General features: G+C 42.1%; 2 protein-coding genes across 3 annotated transcripts; both read right to left on the reverse strand.

Annotated features, from left to right (window-relative positions):
* Window positions 1-1,964: 1,964 nt before the first annotated feature.
* On the reverse strand, window positions 1,965-10,839 carry u2af2a (U2 small nuclear RNA auxiliary factor 2a). 2 transcript variants are annotated; one of them, XM_083990251.1, is made up of 12 exons: window positions 10,252-10,839; window positions 9,202-9,343; window positions 7,129-7,164; window positions 6,704-6,807; window positions 6,445-6,596; window positions 6,191-6,307; window positions 5,927-6,065; window positions 5,715-5,794; window positions 5,402-5,524; window positions 5,196-5,282; window positions 4,265-4,513; window positions 1,965-4,137 (listed from the first exon to the last, which is right to left on the reverse strand). In XM_083990251.1, the coding sequence occupies exons 1-12, from the start codon at window positions 10,298-10,300 to the stop codon at window positions 4,003-4,005; spliced, it is 1,413 nt and encodes a 470-aa protein (XP_083846377.1). In that variant the 5' UTR covers window positions 10,301-10,839; the 3' UTR covers window positions 1,965-4,002. The 2 variants fall into 2 exon arrangements, with proteins under 2 accessions (XP_083846377.1, XP_083846376.1); XM_083990250.1 differs by having other exon boundaries at window positions 5,909-6,065.
* An 810-nt stretch (window positions 10,840-11,649) lies between these two features.
* On the reverse strand, window positions 11,650-16,180 carry LOC310999433 (coiled-coil domain-containing protein 106-like). Its single transcript, XM_083989862.1, has 8 exons — window positions 16,073-16,180; window positions 15,505-15,574; window positions 15,310-15,408; window positions 14,993-15,214; window positions 14,830-14,886; window positions 14,408-14,683; window positions 14,133-14,300; window positions 11,650-14,040 (listed from the first exon to the last, which is right to left on the reverse strand). Exons 2-8 carry the CDS (start codon window positions 15,572-15,574, stop codon window positions 13,724-13,726), a joined length of 1,209 nt encoding a protein of 402 aa, XP_083845988.1. The 5' UTR covers window positions 16,073-16,180; the 3' UTR covers window positions 11,650-13,723.
* Window positions 16,181-16,958: the final 778 nt, after the last annotated feature.

The raw sequence follows: 16,958 nt of genomic DNA on the forward strand, positions 1-16,958 counted from the left end.
TGCAGCTTATTCCTCTGGGTGCATGTTCTCCATTGTCATCCAGAAACTATTAAAAACACATCAATGAGCCACACTGGAGAACATGAGCACAGTGGTTTATTTATTTTTCACTTGACCCCAATTGCTCCATTCTGGTGCAGTAAATATCAGTTAGCATGGCTTTTCCCCCACACATTGAATGTTGTTACTATGCCCAGCTCTTTTTGTAGCAATTATTTTTTTTTAACCTACATATTTCACATAAGGTAGATTTGAGAAGGCTAAATGGTGTTTGGGGCGGGCCAAGATCCACAAACATAAAGTATTGAGAGGCAGACTAATACCATTGTTGTTGTTGTCATGCGATTTGTGGACAATAATAAAAATGTGAAATATATTATATAGGCCTCTGCATAATAGAATCAGACAAACTGGAGGTGGAAAAAAAGGATGTAACATTCAAGTAATCATCAACTGGGTAGGCACAGGTTTCCGTGTTTAACACCATCGTTCTTTTACAGGTGTAATTTGTTGCTCTTTTCATTTCAAACCCTATACGCTCAACGTACCTGGTCCCATATACACAGAGTACTGCACCCATTTGATTCCAGTGTTGCACGCTCCCACTGCTGCAGTGTTGTATCTTTCTGAATGAAGATCAATGGGGAGGCACTGCCCAGAATGACAATGACGATCAGCAGTATTACATTCACCACTAGAGGGAGATAAGGCATTTTTACAATCCTCACTGCAGCACTGGGCCAAGGAGGCCTGCTGCTAATGATATGTAATAGGTCTCATGTAAAGCAGCCTGAGCGTCCTGATCTATAAGGGAGGCTGGGTCAGTTCATCATGTTTCCTCTGGTGGATGTGGCTTCAGCTGCTGCTGTTTTATCTGTACCCTCAGGGAGCAACAGAGCAGAGAGTGCTGCATGAGTGGCCCTACTGCTGGGGTTTTGTGCAGTGGGGTGCAGCGATGCAGATGGAGATGGGCAGTATAGAGCTGACACAGGACATTGTTTCATGTCAGAGATTTGTTGCTTTCTTGTAACTGTTTCACAGGATCTCCCTGTTGAATTGGTCCCAGGTGGTTCCAGCCTTTATGGCGTTTATTGCTGCTGAGCAAGATGGATGTACTCATGGGGACTAAGCGAGATATGAAAGAAGAAAATACAGACAACATAACATACCATCACTTGATTTCTGGGCGGATTCTGACACTGAAGGCATGGATGGTGTTGCAGCAAAGGGAAGATACACGCCCAGGCTGATTAGATAGATGGGGTGTAAGGGCTGTAAACATGAGTTTTGTTCATTTGTACGGGTTAGAATGAGGCACATGAGAAATACAATCAAACTTAATGTGCCAGGATATGAAATAAAGACAAAATGGGCCCTACTGATTCCCTCAAAACCAAATCCACAGCTTAAATGTATACATGTATGCTCAGTGTGACTTTGAGAATGCAACAATTTAAACTACATTTAATCAAGACTTTAGTATGTCGGGGCCCCAGTATGTAATTGAGATGCACTTTCGCCTGTCAAGATCTTTGGTAGAGAAAAAAAGCTATATGACCGTCTGGTTGAGTAGGTGTAAATATGCCTTGCCTCTTTGAACGGTATCTTCTAAGTAAGGCTGTATTTAGGTGACATAAACGTCATAAATCGTGAGTTGACTTTCAGGACATGAAGGAGGCACTGGGGTACGGAGAGGGAAATATTCAGAGCTGTGGAAAATATATTCCTCATACTGTGTTTAAGTGTATTTCTTGTGTCTGTAAAATGGCTCCATCACTCGGACGCTACCATTAACTACAGGGTTTGATAAATTATGCCATCAACTGAATGAAACTGCCTGGACATGACTCCAGTCTACTCCATCTCCATAATTAACTGAATGTCATCACTTTGTGGCTGAATATATCTGTGCTGCACTCTGGTGGTTGTGCATACAAAAGGAAGCAAAAAGAAAAAAGACAACGTGTAAATTCAGTTTTTAATCAACAGTTGAAAACAAATTGGACAAATGAAAGACTGTTCTGCTTTTATAAACTAGATGTGGTTTTTAGGGTTTAAATCATTTAAGAAATCACATTGTTTTCAGAGAAATAAAAAGAGAAATTAACTGACACAGTGACACTGAAAAAGCAGACCTTCAGAAAGTAAGGAGAAACATTTCAAAATTGTTATCACCGACACACAACCTCTCCTTAGCGCTGTCTTAAGCAACCCAAAGTATCAAATGAAAGCAGAGTCTCAAGCCCATACAGTGTGAACATGTGGTCCTCAGAGAAACAAGGGCAGAAGATGAGGGAGATTAGAGAAAAGCAGATTTTAAGTTCACACGGACAGTTTCAAACATCCCAACAGCTACCTCTAAGATTTAGTGAATATCCCCCCAAAGGCTGATTAAATAAAATCGTGTAAAATAATAAAACCTTGTCATGTGAACAGAGAACTGTGAATATAACTTGTAATTTAGTCAGATGTGCAACAGGAAATCCTTGTCTGCAGGCCTTCAATGAATGGCCAATAAAGTGGTCAGTTTAATTTTAATTCATCAGTGTGGACAAGCCATTCACATTATCAGTTTTTTTTGTAACAAGTGAGGCTGGGAGTAGTTGTGTTGTGTAGTTTTGGTTTCACCCTGTAGCACAACATGAGTCGTGAGTATCAGTTACATGTTTATTTGGTCTTTTCCAAAGAGGTGAGATGTCACACAAAAAAGCCAGACTGATCCAACACATCTAACGTCTCAAATCTGCATGGAAACAAGAAAGAATGAGAACTGGCTATGCGAGGCTAAAGCACGAGATAGTGACATTTATGAACATGGAGACATTGATAGAGGGGCAAGCCAAATTTTTTTCCTCAGCAAATTGACATTGTGTAATAACATTAAGGCTTTTTGGTAAGGAAGAGATACATCCCCAATAGATACGTATCTATTTGCCTCTCTTTGCCTTTCTTTGTTTATTTCCTGTTGAATTAAGTCTGGGCCGAACTAAGCCGAGACAAAATCTCACCTGTTAAAAAGCTGTGCACAAAAGATGGGCGTGAAAAAGTTACAGTAAATAACAAAAGAAAGAAGAAAAAAAACAACGAATAGGTATAATTGAAAATGTTCTTTTCTTATTCTGTAGCCTGAATACAAGGCGATATTACAGCTCAAATCATCAGAGAAGCTACACACAGTATCGAAACAATTACAGTTGACATTCAGATACAGATTCTCTAACAATCGTCCTGAGGGGGGCAGTAGTCTGATGAAAATGAAGGAACATGAGGGAAATGTCCAAACAGAAAAAAAAAATCCAATGGTGAAGAGTCTCCCCTTGGCTTTCTCATGATGATGGCAAAACTGAAGTGGATGTTACAGCTACTGTATATCTACATTAGACGGTCAAACAAAATGCCCTCGTCTTCCTCTCCATCTCCCCCACATCTCCCTTTCACAAATAAACACTCCTGTTTCCTCCATCCAATCCCAATAGTCCAGTTAGTTCCCTACAGCAACTCCTTCCTAATGTACTTAAAACAGGCTACCTCCATTTAAATACAAATCTTAAAGTGTGGCACCCCCCTCCCACCCAAAATGACATCCCTGTCTCACAAAGTATAAAAATTGTTGACCCCACCCTGGACCTATTATTACACACATTTCTCAAAAATCTTTGACACCCCCGACCCACCCAGCTACACCCTCACCACCCAAACCGAGCCCCCCGTCTTATGGACTGAATATAAACCCTCCTCTCCAGTTTTCTCCTGTCCAATTTCCAAATATCCGTTTTGACTGCTGGAGATTTCTCGTAGATCTCAAATGAAAAACTGGATGTCACCAAAGCCATTCGTCAAATGCTTAATATTCCCAGATCTACCTGAAATGAAGCTCTTACCAAATCAATCAGGGGGCTGATTTGGATATAAGCAGTGCGCATCCCCCCCTCCCTCCCTCCCCCCCGTACTTGTCCCTCTCCCACCCACCTCCCACCCACCCCTCTTCTCCTCATGCCTCTTCTACCAGAAGTCCCGGCGGTGATAAGCGTCTGGATCGCAGTATTTGGTCACCACCACCCTGTTGGCAAACTTCCTTCCTGTCAGCCCCTGCATGGCCTTCTGGGAGTCAAAAACTGATGTGAACTCCACGAAGATCTACAAAGTTATATAAAAAAAAAAAGAGAGGAAATAACAGATTAAAACATTTGAATAATATCTTGACTGTCTATCATAAATAAATGAATAAAGGTAGAATAACTGAACGGGATGCAGAGGGTCCTACCTTGCCAGTCCCGGGCACTTCCAGGCCGTCCACGGGTCGAGGTATCTCAATGCTCTTGACTTGACCGTACTTGCTGCACTCGTCCCTGACGTCCTCCACAATCTCCTCGTACTCTTCATCATCCAGCAGCTCCTCGGGGGCCACCATGTTCATCAGACACAGCACCTCAGTGGGCAGACCTCCCATCTGAGTCACCGAGCTGTTCAGACCAGGCACCTGCAGCGTCACTGGGGTCTGGTTCATGCTCGTCTGAAAACACAGTTTGTCTTTAGTATTAGGACCAGAAGGAGTTCAATGTCACTGTGTGTAGACCTTATTAGGCCAAACAGTGGTTAAAAAGAAGACAGACCATGTTTAACATTTTTCATAGACTGCAGCGGACTATTGCTGCCAACAACCACACTTATACAGAGCAAAACATTTTTCTCATTTCTAACAGTTGTGTTTTTCTAACTAGTGAAGCTAGAGCCTGTTTTTTCAAATTTACGGGAGCAATTTCAGGATGAAATTTCTTATTCAACTGTGTTTTCTTGTTGGTTCAGACTATGTGGATATACATACTATGCCCTTGCCCCAAGTTATAAATCCTGTTAAGCTTACTCATTAAGGAAAACACATAACAGTGGAGGTGCTTCAATACGTATTAAATACAACATATTTTAAGATGCTTTGTGAGAAGTCAGAATAAACTATGAAGGATTTTCCCTACTCTCTCAGTATCTGACATCTTTTCTTGCACTAAAATGTACTTTACTAAAAAACTTTACTCAAAGGAAAGAAATTCAAATGTACACAGTGTGTTTCAAATATAGCACATAAATTGTTACACTTGATCTGGTTGGTGGTTCGTCTTTATCCATTTATGAAAATCTAAAAGAGCATCTAGCCTCCCACCACCCTGCTGTCATTCGTCCAGCCCCTGGACACTCACCAGAGTGGCGTTCTTGGATCCCACACTGGCTCTTTGCACCAGGAGCTTCTTGTCTCCGAGCTGCATGCCGTTCAGCCCAGCAATAGCCTGTAAAGATACAAAAACCTCTTAAAGCTGTGGAAGTTTAAAATGAGAATCTCCTCTTCTGTTGCTGGATTGCACTGAAAAATATCCTGTTACTGAGTAAGTTCTGTTGGACTGTTTACCTGGTCATTGAGGTTGACATCAACATATTCACAGAAGGCATATCCTTTAGATAGGCCTGTGGCACTGTCCTTCACCAGGTTGAAAGCCTTCAGTGGGCCAAATGACGTCAGCAGCTCCTTCACCTGAGACACAGAAAACAGAAGAGTCATTGAAAGTCCAAAAACTCCCCTGACCAATCAATGATCACTATGGGAATCAAATTATAGCTAATAACTAGAGCACACTTGAAAATGTTTGAGAATGGGTTTTGTGAAGTACACCACATATGTATTACTACCGTTTGGAGGCAGTAGTACGCTGTATTATACTGACCTGGTCATCATTCAGGTAGTTGGGCAAGCCGCCAATGAAGAGCTTGTGAGCCGAGTCGGGCACCACTGTGGACACCACGCCTACGTGAGACAAAGACGACCGGCAGAAACATAAGCAGAGGTGCACAGAGCTCCTGATGGGAATTAATGACTGATTCTTATGAATTATGCAACAAGTACTTAGGGGTTAAAAACCATTAATTGTCTGTGTACCAGGCACATATACACTGGGGTTCTCGCTCATGCCCGGCAGGGGCTGGTAATCGTGTGGACGGCGGATCTTGAGGCTCTGGCCTTGAAAGATGATGCCATCAAAGGCCATGGCCTGTGTTGTTTCATCCACTGAACGAAACTGCACAAAAAACAAATAAACAAACAAATATAGTGTTACAGTCAAAACTGTTGTTTGAAATAGAGATAGACACACAAAGAGAAAACAAATATTGTCTCCATCAAGAGGTGGGGGCCTTGCGTCACCTCAAGGAAGGCAAAATTCTTATCCTGGTTGATCTGAACTGCAAGAACAGGGTTTCCAGGGGCCTGAGTAAGACCACCCAGACGCATCTGGGCATTGAAGAAGTCCATCATTGACTCCTACACACAGGAAGAGAGAAAATTTAAATAATCTTAATTAATGGTGAAACTCTTGGGGAATGAAGAATAACATATAGGCTATTTTAATGTGTGCATAACGCTGGATTCAAATGTCAAAATACTGTCCCGTTTCTCACCTCTGTGATACCAAAGGGGATATTGCCCACATAGAGTCGGCGGGCCTGCCGGGTCATCTGGCTGCCCACTACAGGTACAGGGGTGGGAGTAACAGCCAGGCCGTCTGGAGTCATGGTCGGCAGGAGGGCTGTGGCTGGGATCTGGCCTGCAGCTGGAGAGCAAAGCAAAGACAGGAGACGTTCAACAGATGTAATTATAGGTATACATTTGACTCTAGCCATGTACAGCATTAGGGTAGACGGCAGTAAGGACTGTTACCTTGCATGGCTTTGTACTGCATTGGAGTGATGTGCTCAAAACCAGGTGGAGGGACATCCCAGTACTTCTTCACCTTCTTCTTCTTCTCACGGTGAGGAGAGCGGCTGTTGGGGGAGGAAAGGACAGGTAAATTAAAAGTGTAATGATCAATGCACAGGCAGATATCTGTCATTAGTTCAGTAGTCAATTACTAGATTTGATGATGGATCATGTTTTCAAAAATATATACTGCAAAATGTAGCAACTTTTGAAGGGGGTGGGGGCTTGCATCAATCATAACATTGTAAAGTGATTGGTAAAGGGAAAAGAAAGGATAAAAAACCCAATCCAGGTAGATATCTACACAGAGAATCAGAGGCAGACCATTCAGTTTGCAGTTGTTGCAATAATGCACAAACCAGCTTTGTGTTAGTTTGCTGTATTACCTTCCAGCATTGTCCTGGGGGAAGCTGGATGGTGAGCTGAAATGACATTGGAAGCATTTCACATTTCTCTCAAAATCAATCATGACATTCACCAACATTTCCACTTCACAAAAATAGAACCCAAATGTCTAGGACCCTCACCAAATACAAAACGCTACCAGTCCAGGAGCCCTGGTAATCCTTGTATTTCTTAAAGCACAAAGTACTTTCAAGTTCAGATCACACTCCTGCACATTCAGTGCACGGCCACTCTCACTGCTGACATGCAAAACCATCTGAGAACAACTAATAATGCAATGAAAGCCGAAAATGACAATTTCACAAACGCATAGCAGCTGCAGAGAGGAGCGACATTATTACATATTCAAACGGAGGGCTCACATTGGGTGACCCATAGGAACTTATTTTAATTTAGCACTAAGAGACAAAAGGGCCACAGTCATTCAAAGCCAACAAGCAGCAGAAAGTTGACGAGCTTTGCAACAGCATGTAGAAGACAGAAGTTACCGAGGCAGTTATTAAAGAGAAGTGTGGCTACACTCTAGCAAATCAATCTTATAAAAATGTAATCCACAGAATTCACCATCATGGCCTATTGTATTAGTTGGAGTACTCCGACACTTCTAATCATATCCATATCCACAAAGACCCACAGGTGTCCAAAAGTGAGCATGTTTCCCTGACAACAGTCAGGCTTGTTGGTGGGCACTTGTCACTGGTGTTGGCGGAGCTCTGGGAAAAACTTACACCTGTATGAAAAAGTTCTCGCAGCACAAACCCTGAAGAGTTTCTGTCTAACGTCATGGCCCAGGTTCATCATGAGACAACCACAGACATACTGCATGTGCCACATTTTAATCCTATATGACAAAAGACTGAAAATGACAAACCAATTCTTCTTGATGGTGTTCTAACAATGAACAGGACTGGGGCAGCTTTTCTGTTCCCAACTTGAGTCCAAGAGAGTGGTAAACAAACCCACCCTGACAGGACCAAAACCCAATGCAGATCGTGTGAGCTCAAGCAATGAGATCGTGATTCCCCATCATGCAGTTACTACCATGGTCACAGCTTGCTTGTTCACCCTGATTAAACATAGATGGCCAACTTGACCTTGACCATCTTGACCTTGACCAAACCAGGCACCCACACATCATCCCAAAATGTTTCGTTTCAGGTAAGGTATCAATCAACGTAATTTGTTGTTTTACAACCGATCAGAAATTCTCCATAAAACCATTAAGCCTTAAAATTTGTTGAATTATCAAGGACGTAAAAGATCATGTGTCAATGTGTGTATTCAAAATGTGGCCCTATGTTGTCCGTAAGGCATGATTTGAGCCGTGTCACCATCAGAAGTGACAGAGGGCTTGGGGACACAGACCATAAAAAAACATTATCTAAAATAGAGATTATCACAGTCAAACTACTGGTAAAATTAGATAAAATTATTTTTAAGGGAACAAAAGGAGGACAGTGAGATTTCAGTGGCTTTGTTCTGGGAGTTTAACTCGTATAACTAGTATATTAATGTGATCAATGGATAGTATTCAGAATCACAGTGTCTTAACTTCAGGAGGTCAGCTCTTAGGCTTTGCTACCCAAAATAAATAGATGGTGAGAATTGGCTTAGAATTGAGTGCTTATGTTGGCCTGTTTTTTAATCAACGCTAATGGAATTTAATGTCATTTCCTGTGTGCGTTTTCTTGAGTTTGGAATTTGCAGCCACCTACAGTACAGTAGACGAATGGTTAGATGCCAAGATCAAGTCGCGGGTGTAGCACAGACATGCTGGTGCGCCAAAAAACATGTATGTGTGCACACTCCTGATTGACGGCAAAGGCCAACAATGTGCTCTGGGACATATAATGCACTGCAAAACAGCCCTGAAACCAAAAACACTGTTTTCATAAATTAATGTGGTCAACAGTGTCTTGTGCTTGAGTAACTTGCAATTTACCATGGTAATGACAAGAACTGCGAGGCCAATAAGGAGGGATTTATGATGATGAGGTGACAAGAGGAATTTTCGGAAGTTGCTGGTCCGGGTGTAGTTGTACAGAGGTACTGACCTGCGTCTGTGCCTGCGCTCCTTACTGTCCCCACGGCGGTCCCTGCTGCGTCTATCCCTGTCTCTGCTCCTCCTTTTCCTCTCTCTGCTGCGGCTGCGGGAGGAGGACCGGCGGTGGTGGCGGTTCTCTTTGTCCCTTTCAGCTGCAGGATTTGTGATAAATGGCATTAGAGAAAGATACACATGTGAAACAACACACAATTGAACAACAAAGGGATAATCATCAATGCCACTGAAATATCCACATGGCTTTCACTTCAAAGACTAATGATGTTAGAATAAAATTTGAAAGAAAATGTGCCAACTGTTCAACCTACTACACATGACAATACTAAAGTTTGTACATGGTAAACATTCTATAGCAACACTACAACATGTAACCCTACCAATGATGCGATACGATCACCAGAGAATAATAGGGGACATTAGACCAAACATCACAACTAACTATATAGTTTGAAATGTTGGTTGGTATAACGTGTCCCAATGTTCATTTAATTTCACCAGGTACAGTACAACTAGGCTACTTGAGTGCAACGTTAAACGTGTAAACGCAGATCTAGGTTAAAGGGAGATTAAAGTGGGATAAAGGTAACAGCTATGGTTAACAGCGTTGTCAGCTTCTGGTGTCAAACATAAGGCTGGGGTGTTAGTAAATGTCCACTAGACCCAACAGCTGCAAAGAATGAGCTCTTGCTGCCCCCAACTATCCAGTCAGCTGGCGCTGGCAGAGGCACCGTCGTGTTATAGCCGGCCCCCAATGGAAACAATGCGGGTTACCTTTGCGTAGTTAAACACACTAACGACATTAAGACACAGTGTACGATTTAAGATTCAGCTTTTACAGCCACGGTTGCAGCATTAACGTACAGCTACAGCATTACAGCTAGCTACAGCGGCTAGCGACGGGCTCACGGCTGAGGGCTAACAACCGAGCTCACACCGCTCCAGTAAATAGACACATCCATCTCTCGCTAAACTGATAGCGACGGCTGCAATCAAATGCACTTATTAGCAATTTCAGTCCCTAGGGTGTAAGTGGTTCGCATACCTTGTTTGTTTTCAGATAGCTGTCTTTCAAATTCGTCGAAGTCCGACATCTCTGTGGGCTGGGGGCTGCTGCGCTCTCACGGACTGCGTTGTTCAGTTGGCGGTGGCTAGCTCAGGCAGGCTAGCAACAAAGTGAACAACACTTGTAAAAACAAACGCCTCGTTGGTGAAGCTCGGGTGTGTTAGCTCTCTACTACCGGGCTACGTAACGACTGGATTACGAAAGATTGTTTACCAGCACACACTTTCGCGGCGTGGTGTCTATTTACAGCGTAATTGTCAGAATCATTGAGAAAGAAAACGTGTTCGCATGGGTTAGCGTGCTAACGTTAGCTGCCTGGCTGGTATCAGAGTCCAGGGGAACGGGCCTGCTGCTGCCGAGCCTCGCTAGCCCGCTAGCCACCACGAAAACCGAATGAATGAGAGGATTTCCTCAGCCAAATGCAAATCCCAGGCGATCACTGGCCAGCGAGGCGCAGTTACTCGGCCTTATAAGCCAAATATACTGGCTTTCAAATGTTTCAAGACTAACGAAAACAATAAAGATTTCAGTATGCCCGCTTTTTTTGCTCCGTCTCCCCGGTACCCCGTGACACCGGAAGTTGATCAGTGACAAGTTTCCGGTGAGTGAAAGAAGAACCTTCATCGCTACACAGAGGAGAAATTTATATTTCTGCGCATGCCTTATTATCCCCCCCCCCACAAAATTAGGTTTCATGAACGTTTGCTAAATATATAATGTCTGAAGCTAGTTGAAAGTCTCCTCCAGGTTAGTCAAGTATCAAACGACAGGGAATTTGTGTTTTGAAAATAAAATAAATCAGTAACAAACACCAAGTGAAAAAAAAGTAACAAAAAACATTATAACATCCGCTTTAAATCATAAAGATCACATTTAGTGTTCCTCAAAGGATATAGATCTTTGAATTGAAAAACCTTACTGCATAGCTACTGTAGATGTCATGTTTCTGATGTTTGAAAGAAAAAAATATATGCACACAACTCCATGTTATGGTGAGAATATCATCATATAACCTATATCTGCTACACTTCACCACAGACAAGATAAACTGTATACTGCAAGAGGTAGATAGAGTGTGATTATATCATTGACAGAGGAACATCTGTGCTCACAGTACCTTTAGTGTATCATCAGGACTGCAAAGTCATGCCTCAATACACATGGAAATGGAATCATCTCCATATGTGCCTATGGTGTAAGTATTTCATCTTAAATAATGTGTATACTGTTCTTTCTTTGCCCTTGCGCTCTGATCAAAGTATGACAATTTTTTGCCCCCCTTAAAATTGTCAGTATGATGTGATGATGGATAGAACAAATAAGAAATTAGAGATATTTGTAGGAAATCAAATGTTTTAATTACATTTGTGTTAACAGTACTGTCCATGAATCATACAGATTTGTTTTCAGTAAGTGGTGATGTTGGATTTTACAGATTAATTAATCTAAATTCTTGTACGAAATCAAATGTATTCATGACATTTGAGTTTCGTTATACATTTGGTGATTTAATTGACATTAAGTGAGATGCACATTTCCCTCAATATACATAAATGAGACATTAAATGAGACAAACATGGTTTTCAAAACCCTGCACCTTGGTCTGATTTTGCAAGGTCAGCTGCAGTGCACGTTACACAAAAATTGGAGTACCCGTCTCTGTTCATAAAAATTGAAGTGATTGTATTCCACTGTAACCTAATCTGTTTTTATATATTACTGTAGATCATTTACTGTACTGACATGAACACCACACTTTATCATACAATCTAATCACCGTGGGTGCAATGTAAAAATTATGAAGACCCTTTATGAGCGATGGATCATCAAAGAGCTCTTTTCACATGCACTTTTGGTGAGACACTGGGAAGCAATAAAAGATCTCACAGATCTGTGTGCACAGGCTTACTTCTTTTGTTTTAACTCACACTGTAAAACAGTTTGTATGATTAATACCCACAATTTTTGCAAGGAACCAAAAGTTACACAAATAGTCATTTTAGAAATAATTAGTGTAAATGCTCTGTACCATATTTTACAAAAAAGTATTACCGTCACAAAAGCATTTCAGGAGCCTCAATACCAGAAGCATAAGAAGTGACATTTAGTGTATTGTAGTGCAGATAATTACAAAACGGGATGTCTAGAGGAACATCAGAGTAATGGATCATTACTGTTGTTAGAAACAAGCCCAAAATCAGGTAGCCTTATTATTACGAGGATAACACTTACGACATCACCAACATTTGGGGTTGTTTTTTGAAATGTGGGGTGCTTTCAAAAATGCATTTGTACCACATGATGTCAGACAAGCCATTTTTATAATCAACGAGCAGTTGCAACCTATTTCTTTCTTTATGAAATGGAGGGAAAATGAGAATGAGAACAAGTCCCAGATTCGAATGCTGTGGGTGTTCAGGTCATGAAAATGAAATAGAACAACTGCATCTTACACAAGGAAATCACAGAAATTGCATTAAGGCAAGTGAAAATGATTAACAAAATAATGGAAATGTCAAAAAATTTGAGAACAAAGACATACTGACCAATATAAAGATAAAGAATTGGTTGGTAGAGCACCCGCCCCATGTGTTTAGGCTAGGTTCGATTCCCGCGTCGAGCGGCCCTATCCTGCCCCAGTTCCTGTCTCTCTCAACTGTCCTGTCAAATAAAGGCATGAAAAGCCAAAAATATATACTAAAAAAAACAAACAAAAAAAAAGATAAAGAATTGGTGACAAACTCCCAAAACTATGGCAAAATCAATGAAGTGCAGCATCATTTTAACATACGCTGACACTGACTACCATATTTTTAGGACTGTGTCAAAATTGCACAAGAAAAGTGATAAAAACTGCTTTGCTTATAAATCACTTAGGCTGCCAGGAGCTGAAAAGATCTACACAATTATGAACTCCTGGCTTCACACTGATTCAGATCTACAGAAAAGAAAATATCCATGTCTCTGTTCAAACCTAAACACAGATACATGTATGAGCAATGTTGGTTGCACTCAACGTAGTATGGAAACGCAATCTCTCTAAAACAAACAGTGAAGACACATTCTTGTCTGAAGTCTGAATCACACAGACATGCTATTTTGCTCTTGAGAAATTAAAACCTTTTTTTTTTCCCTTTCCAGCTGCAGCAGGCACTCCCACATCATCGCCACCACTGCAACAATGGTGACGATTTAACCAAAGAGACTTGATAAACCTGCTCTGTATTGATAACAAAAGTGAGGCATGAAAAGTTTGTTTGTCTGAAAAGGAAGAATCTCAGCTGCAGGCCGCGGTCATATCCAGGATGCCGAGTTAGTAGAATAACTTCCCATCCCTCTGGATATCTCTACTCCTCTGAGGTGAGCTGGCCTGCTGCAGCAGAACGCACCTGCCTCTCCTCCCTGCTCCGCTCCGCTCCTCTCTCCACCACCAGTTCCGTCTTTCTCCCCTTTAGTGTCTGAACCTGTAGGAGATGGGCAACAGCAGGTTATTCTTCTTTAGCGCCTGCACCCTGCTGAGCGTCTCCTCATCCAGGGCAGTGTAGCAACGCCGGGCGTAGTCCAGCAGCTTCTCCTTGGACGGGTCAAACTCGCCCACCTCTGCCACCTTCTCTGGGGCCACTAGCAGCAGCTCGGCGATGGGTGTGGTGGAAGCCACTGTGTTGCGGTCGACACCGTGGATCTGGAAGGCTTTGGACATATTTTTCAGACGCTGGTACGTAAGCAGGATTTTCTTGTAGCGAAACAGAACACCAGCAGCATCTTTTACTGAAAAATAAGAGTAAGAGATTTAGCTACTGCAGCCTCATTTTGGATTATGGGTAAATTATGACACTGAAATGTTGAATTACGCCACTTACCCCTCTGTCGCTCTCTTGGGACTCGAAAGACTCGCCTTCTCTTTAACTGGTGTCTGTTGCTGTTTATGGTGTCTGACATTACATCTTCCCCTGATATCATTTCTTCTTCCTCAAGGTAGCCGTCCTGCTCCAAATACTCGTCAGACTCTCCCAGGAGTGAAAGGGAATCTGATAAGACAAAAATAATCTCCATGACTAAAACCAGTCGATAGAAGCTTCTTGTATAAAACTGATGAGGATGATACAGAGAGCTTTATGCCGTTTGTTTTCTTTACCTGGACCTATGTTGGCATGTCCACTCATTTCATTCATGGATGACCTTGTAGCACTGTTGCTGTTGCCACTGCCGGCTGTGGTGCTGGGATTGCTATGACTATGTCCTTGCAAGATGGCCTGTGACTGTGTGGAGTTGAACAAAGCATTCATGGAGGCAAGCTGATTGGTAAGCGGGCTGGAGACGTGGTTTTTGGAAGGCACCATCGTCGGAGGACCAGGCCTTCGCTGGATAAACTGACGTGACGGGAAATGCTGTGCATCTGTCTTCTGTTGATCTGTGAGGAGAGGGCATCCATAAAAACAGAGAAGCTGGGACCTAAGATGAACTCTGCAGGCTTCATAAACAATAAATTGGCTTCACGGAAACACAATAATATCTAACCAGAGTTTTAACAGTATGTGCACAAATATTTGTCTTTACCTGTAGAGCGATCTTCCTCTCTTCTTGCCCTCCAGTTGAACCGTCTTGACTCATAACCTAAAGAGAGCCACATGCCAAAAGTTAACTTGACTTGCAAGAGTTTTGTTTTCAATCCGCCAGCCCTCAAATTCTTTAACATCCCCCACCTGTCCCCTGTCCTTACCGTTACTATACTGGCTCTGACTCTGCTCCTGTCCCTGGCTCTTTGTGGAGAAGATGAAGCGGTCCAGCTGGCAACGTAGGAAGTCCCTCTCCTCTTCCAGGTCCTCAATTCTTTTCTGCAGCCAAGAGTTTTTCTCTAGAGAGATCTGTAGCTGGGTCCGCAGGTTGGTGATCACCATGTATGAGTTGTTGACTGGAGACGGGCCAGCCGATGGGGGCGAATCTAAGGAGGACAGATAGGAGACTTTGTGCAGTCAGGAGTATTACCAACAGAGTTTATGTGAAAATAAATCGGATAAGATTGATCCTGTCACTCACCGTCAAAACTCTGATCACTCTGGTTGAAAAACCCCTGCTGCTCAAAGTTACTCTCCTCATAGGGGATGGCAATTTCATAGGCATCCTCGTTTTTTGGAGCTGACAAGAGAAAAAAATATGCTCAGTGAGGAATGGTTGAGCTCGACAAGAGAGCAGAACAAAATTAGATTTTACTCGGGGCTTTTGAAGTCTTACTCTGCAGGTGGAGTGAGCCTGCATGGCTCTTGGATGTGGAGGCAGCATCAGTCCTGTTTCCGTCCTCCATCTCACAGCCAGGACAAATGTTAGATTACGGTAGTTTATGATTTGAAAAGAAATGTCATCAGGCTATATGGCGTGCGAAGCAGCAGGGACGTTTCACACTAATGCACTGACTTGTCACACACGTGCATATTCAATTATTGTAATGGCACAGCTCATCGGTAAGCTCTCATAATGTGAGGACTGTCGTACTTTGTGCATCCACAGACAGCCCAGAAAACCACAGCTAGTTTTTAACTGTATGTGCCTCTCCGGTCATGCACGTAGAAACTCAAACAGCGAAACGGGATATGCTCATGAAATATAAGTTTGCAGCGGACGGGTCATGTACTGAGAGATTAGCTCCTCACTGTGTTAGCATCATATAATGCTAGCAAACATGTAGCTGCGAATATAAAATTACAATCTCCTTCTCTCTGCACACACTATTGTTTAGTACCGTTATTCAGACATTAGTCGCATCTCCATGCTACGAGTATATTCTGCAGAAATTGGTACATACCACTTTACGTTTGTAATAACTTAATCGTGTACATGTAATAAGTCGTTATTACTCTGTCATATCCCCATTTCTCGAGTTCATCTGCTAGCTAACAAGCTAACAATAACAATTATCGCTCTTTCATTTTTTTTAACACTCTCCTGCGTCATTTCCGGATGTAATGAAATTAATGACCGTCCGCTTAGTAAATGGCACCGATGGATAAAGAACAGTACAGGCGGAGATGGTGAAGTTTATCCGCAGCTTGTGACAGTATATTGAGCGACGATGCTTGAAAAGTTAATTTAAAATAATATAATTAAAACAAATATATTTTATGGTTAAGTAAATAAACGTACAGCTGCACATTTGGTAAATGATGATTGATATTATATTATATGAACATGTCATGAGTTATATGCACTGAGACAACATTGCAGCAGTGACATCAGGACGCAGTGAAACCGCAGGACAGGTAGGACAGGTGACGGAGTGTCAGGTTTCACTGTCGACTGCTGGTTTCCCACCTAGAAGAGATCCGGAAACAGTCAAAACACACGGTTTCTACTGTAAACACATTTGAACACAGAAAACCGGCGACGTAATTGTGAGTATGTGCTTTGGGATTTAGTTTTTACTAAGTTTTATGAAAGTTATTAAGTATAAGAAGTCATGTGGAGTCTGCTGCCTTGTTTTGAGCCAGGCGTTTAGCACGCGACAGGTGTGGCACCTGCACTGTACAGACTGTTGAGTGTGTTAGAAAACGGAGGATACTGTGTTTCTATTTTTCCCAAGTCATTTGATTTTAAAAGTCATTTTTATTTATTTTTAGATATCAATGTCATGAATGGGTTTTGTTGTTCTCTCTATTGTGGAGTCAGACCATATATTTGTATATATGAACTGA

The sequence above is a fragment of the Trachurus trachurus genome (genome assembly GCF_905171665.1).
Source record: "Trachurus trachurus genome assembly, chromosome: 16".
Classification (NCBI taxonomy): domain Eukaryota; kingdom Metazoa; phylum Chordata; class Actinopteri; order Carangiformes; family Carangidae; genus Trachurus; species Trachurus trachurus.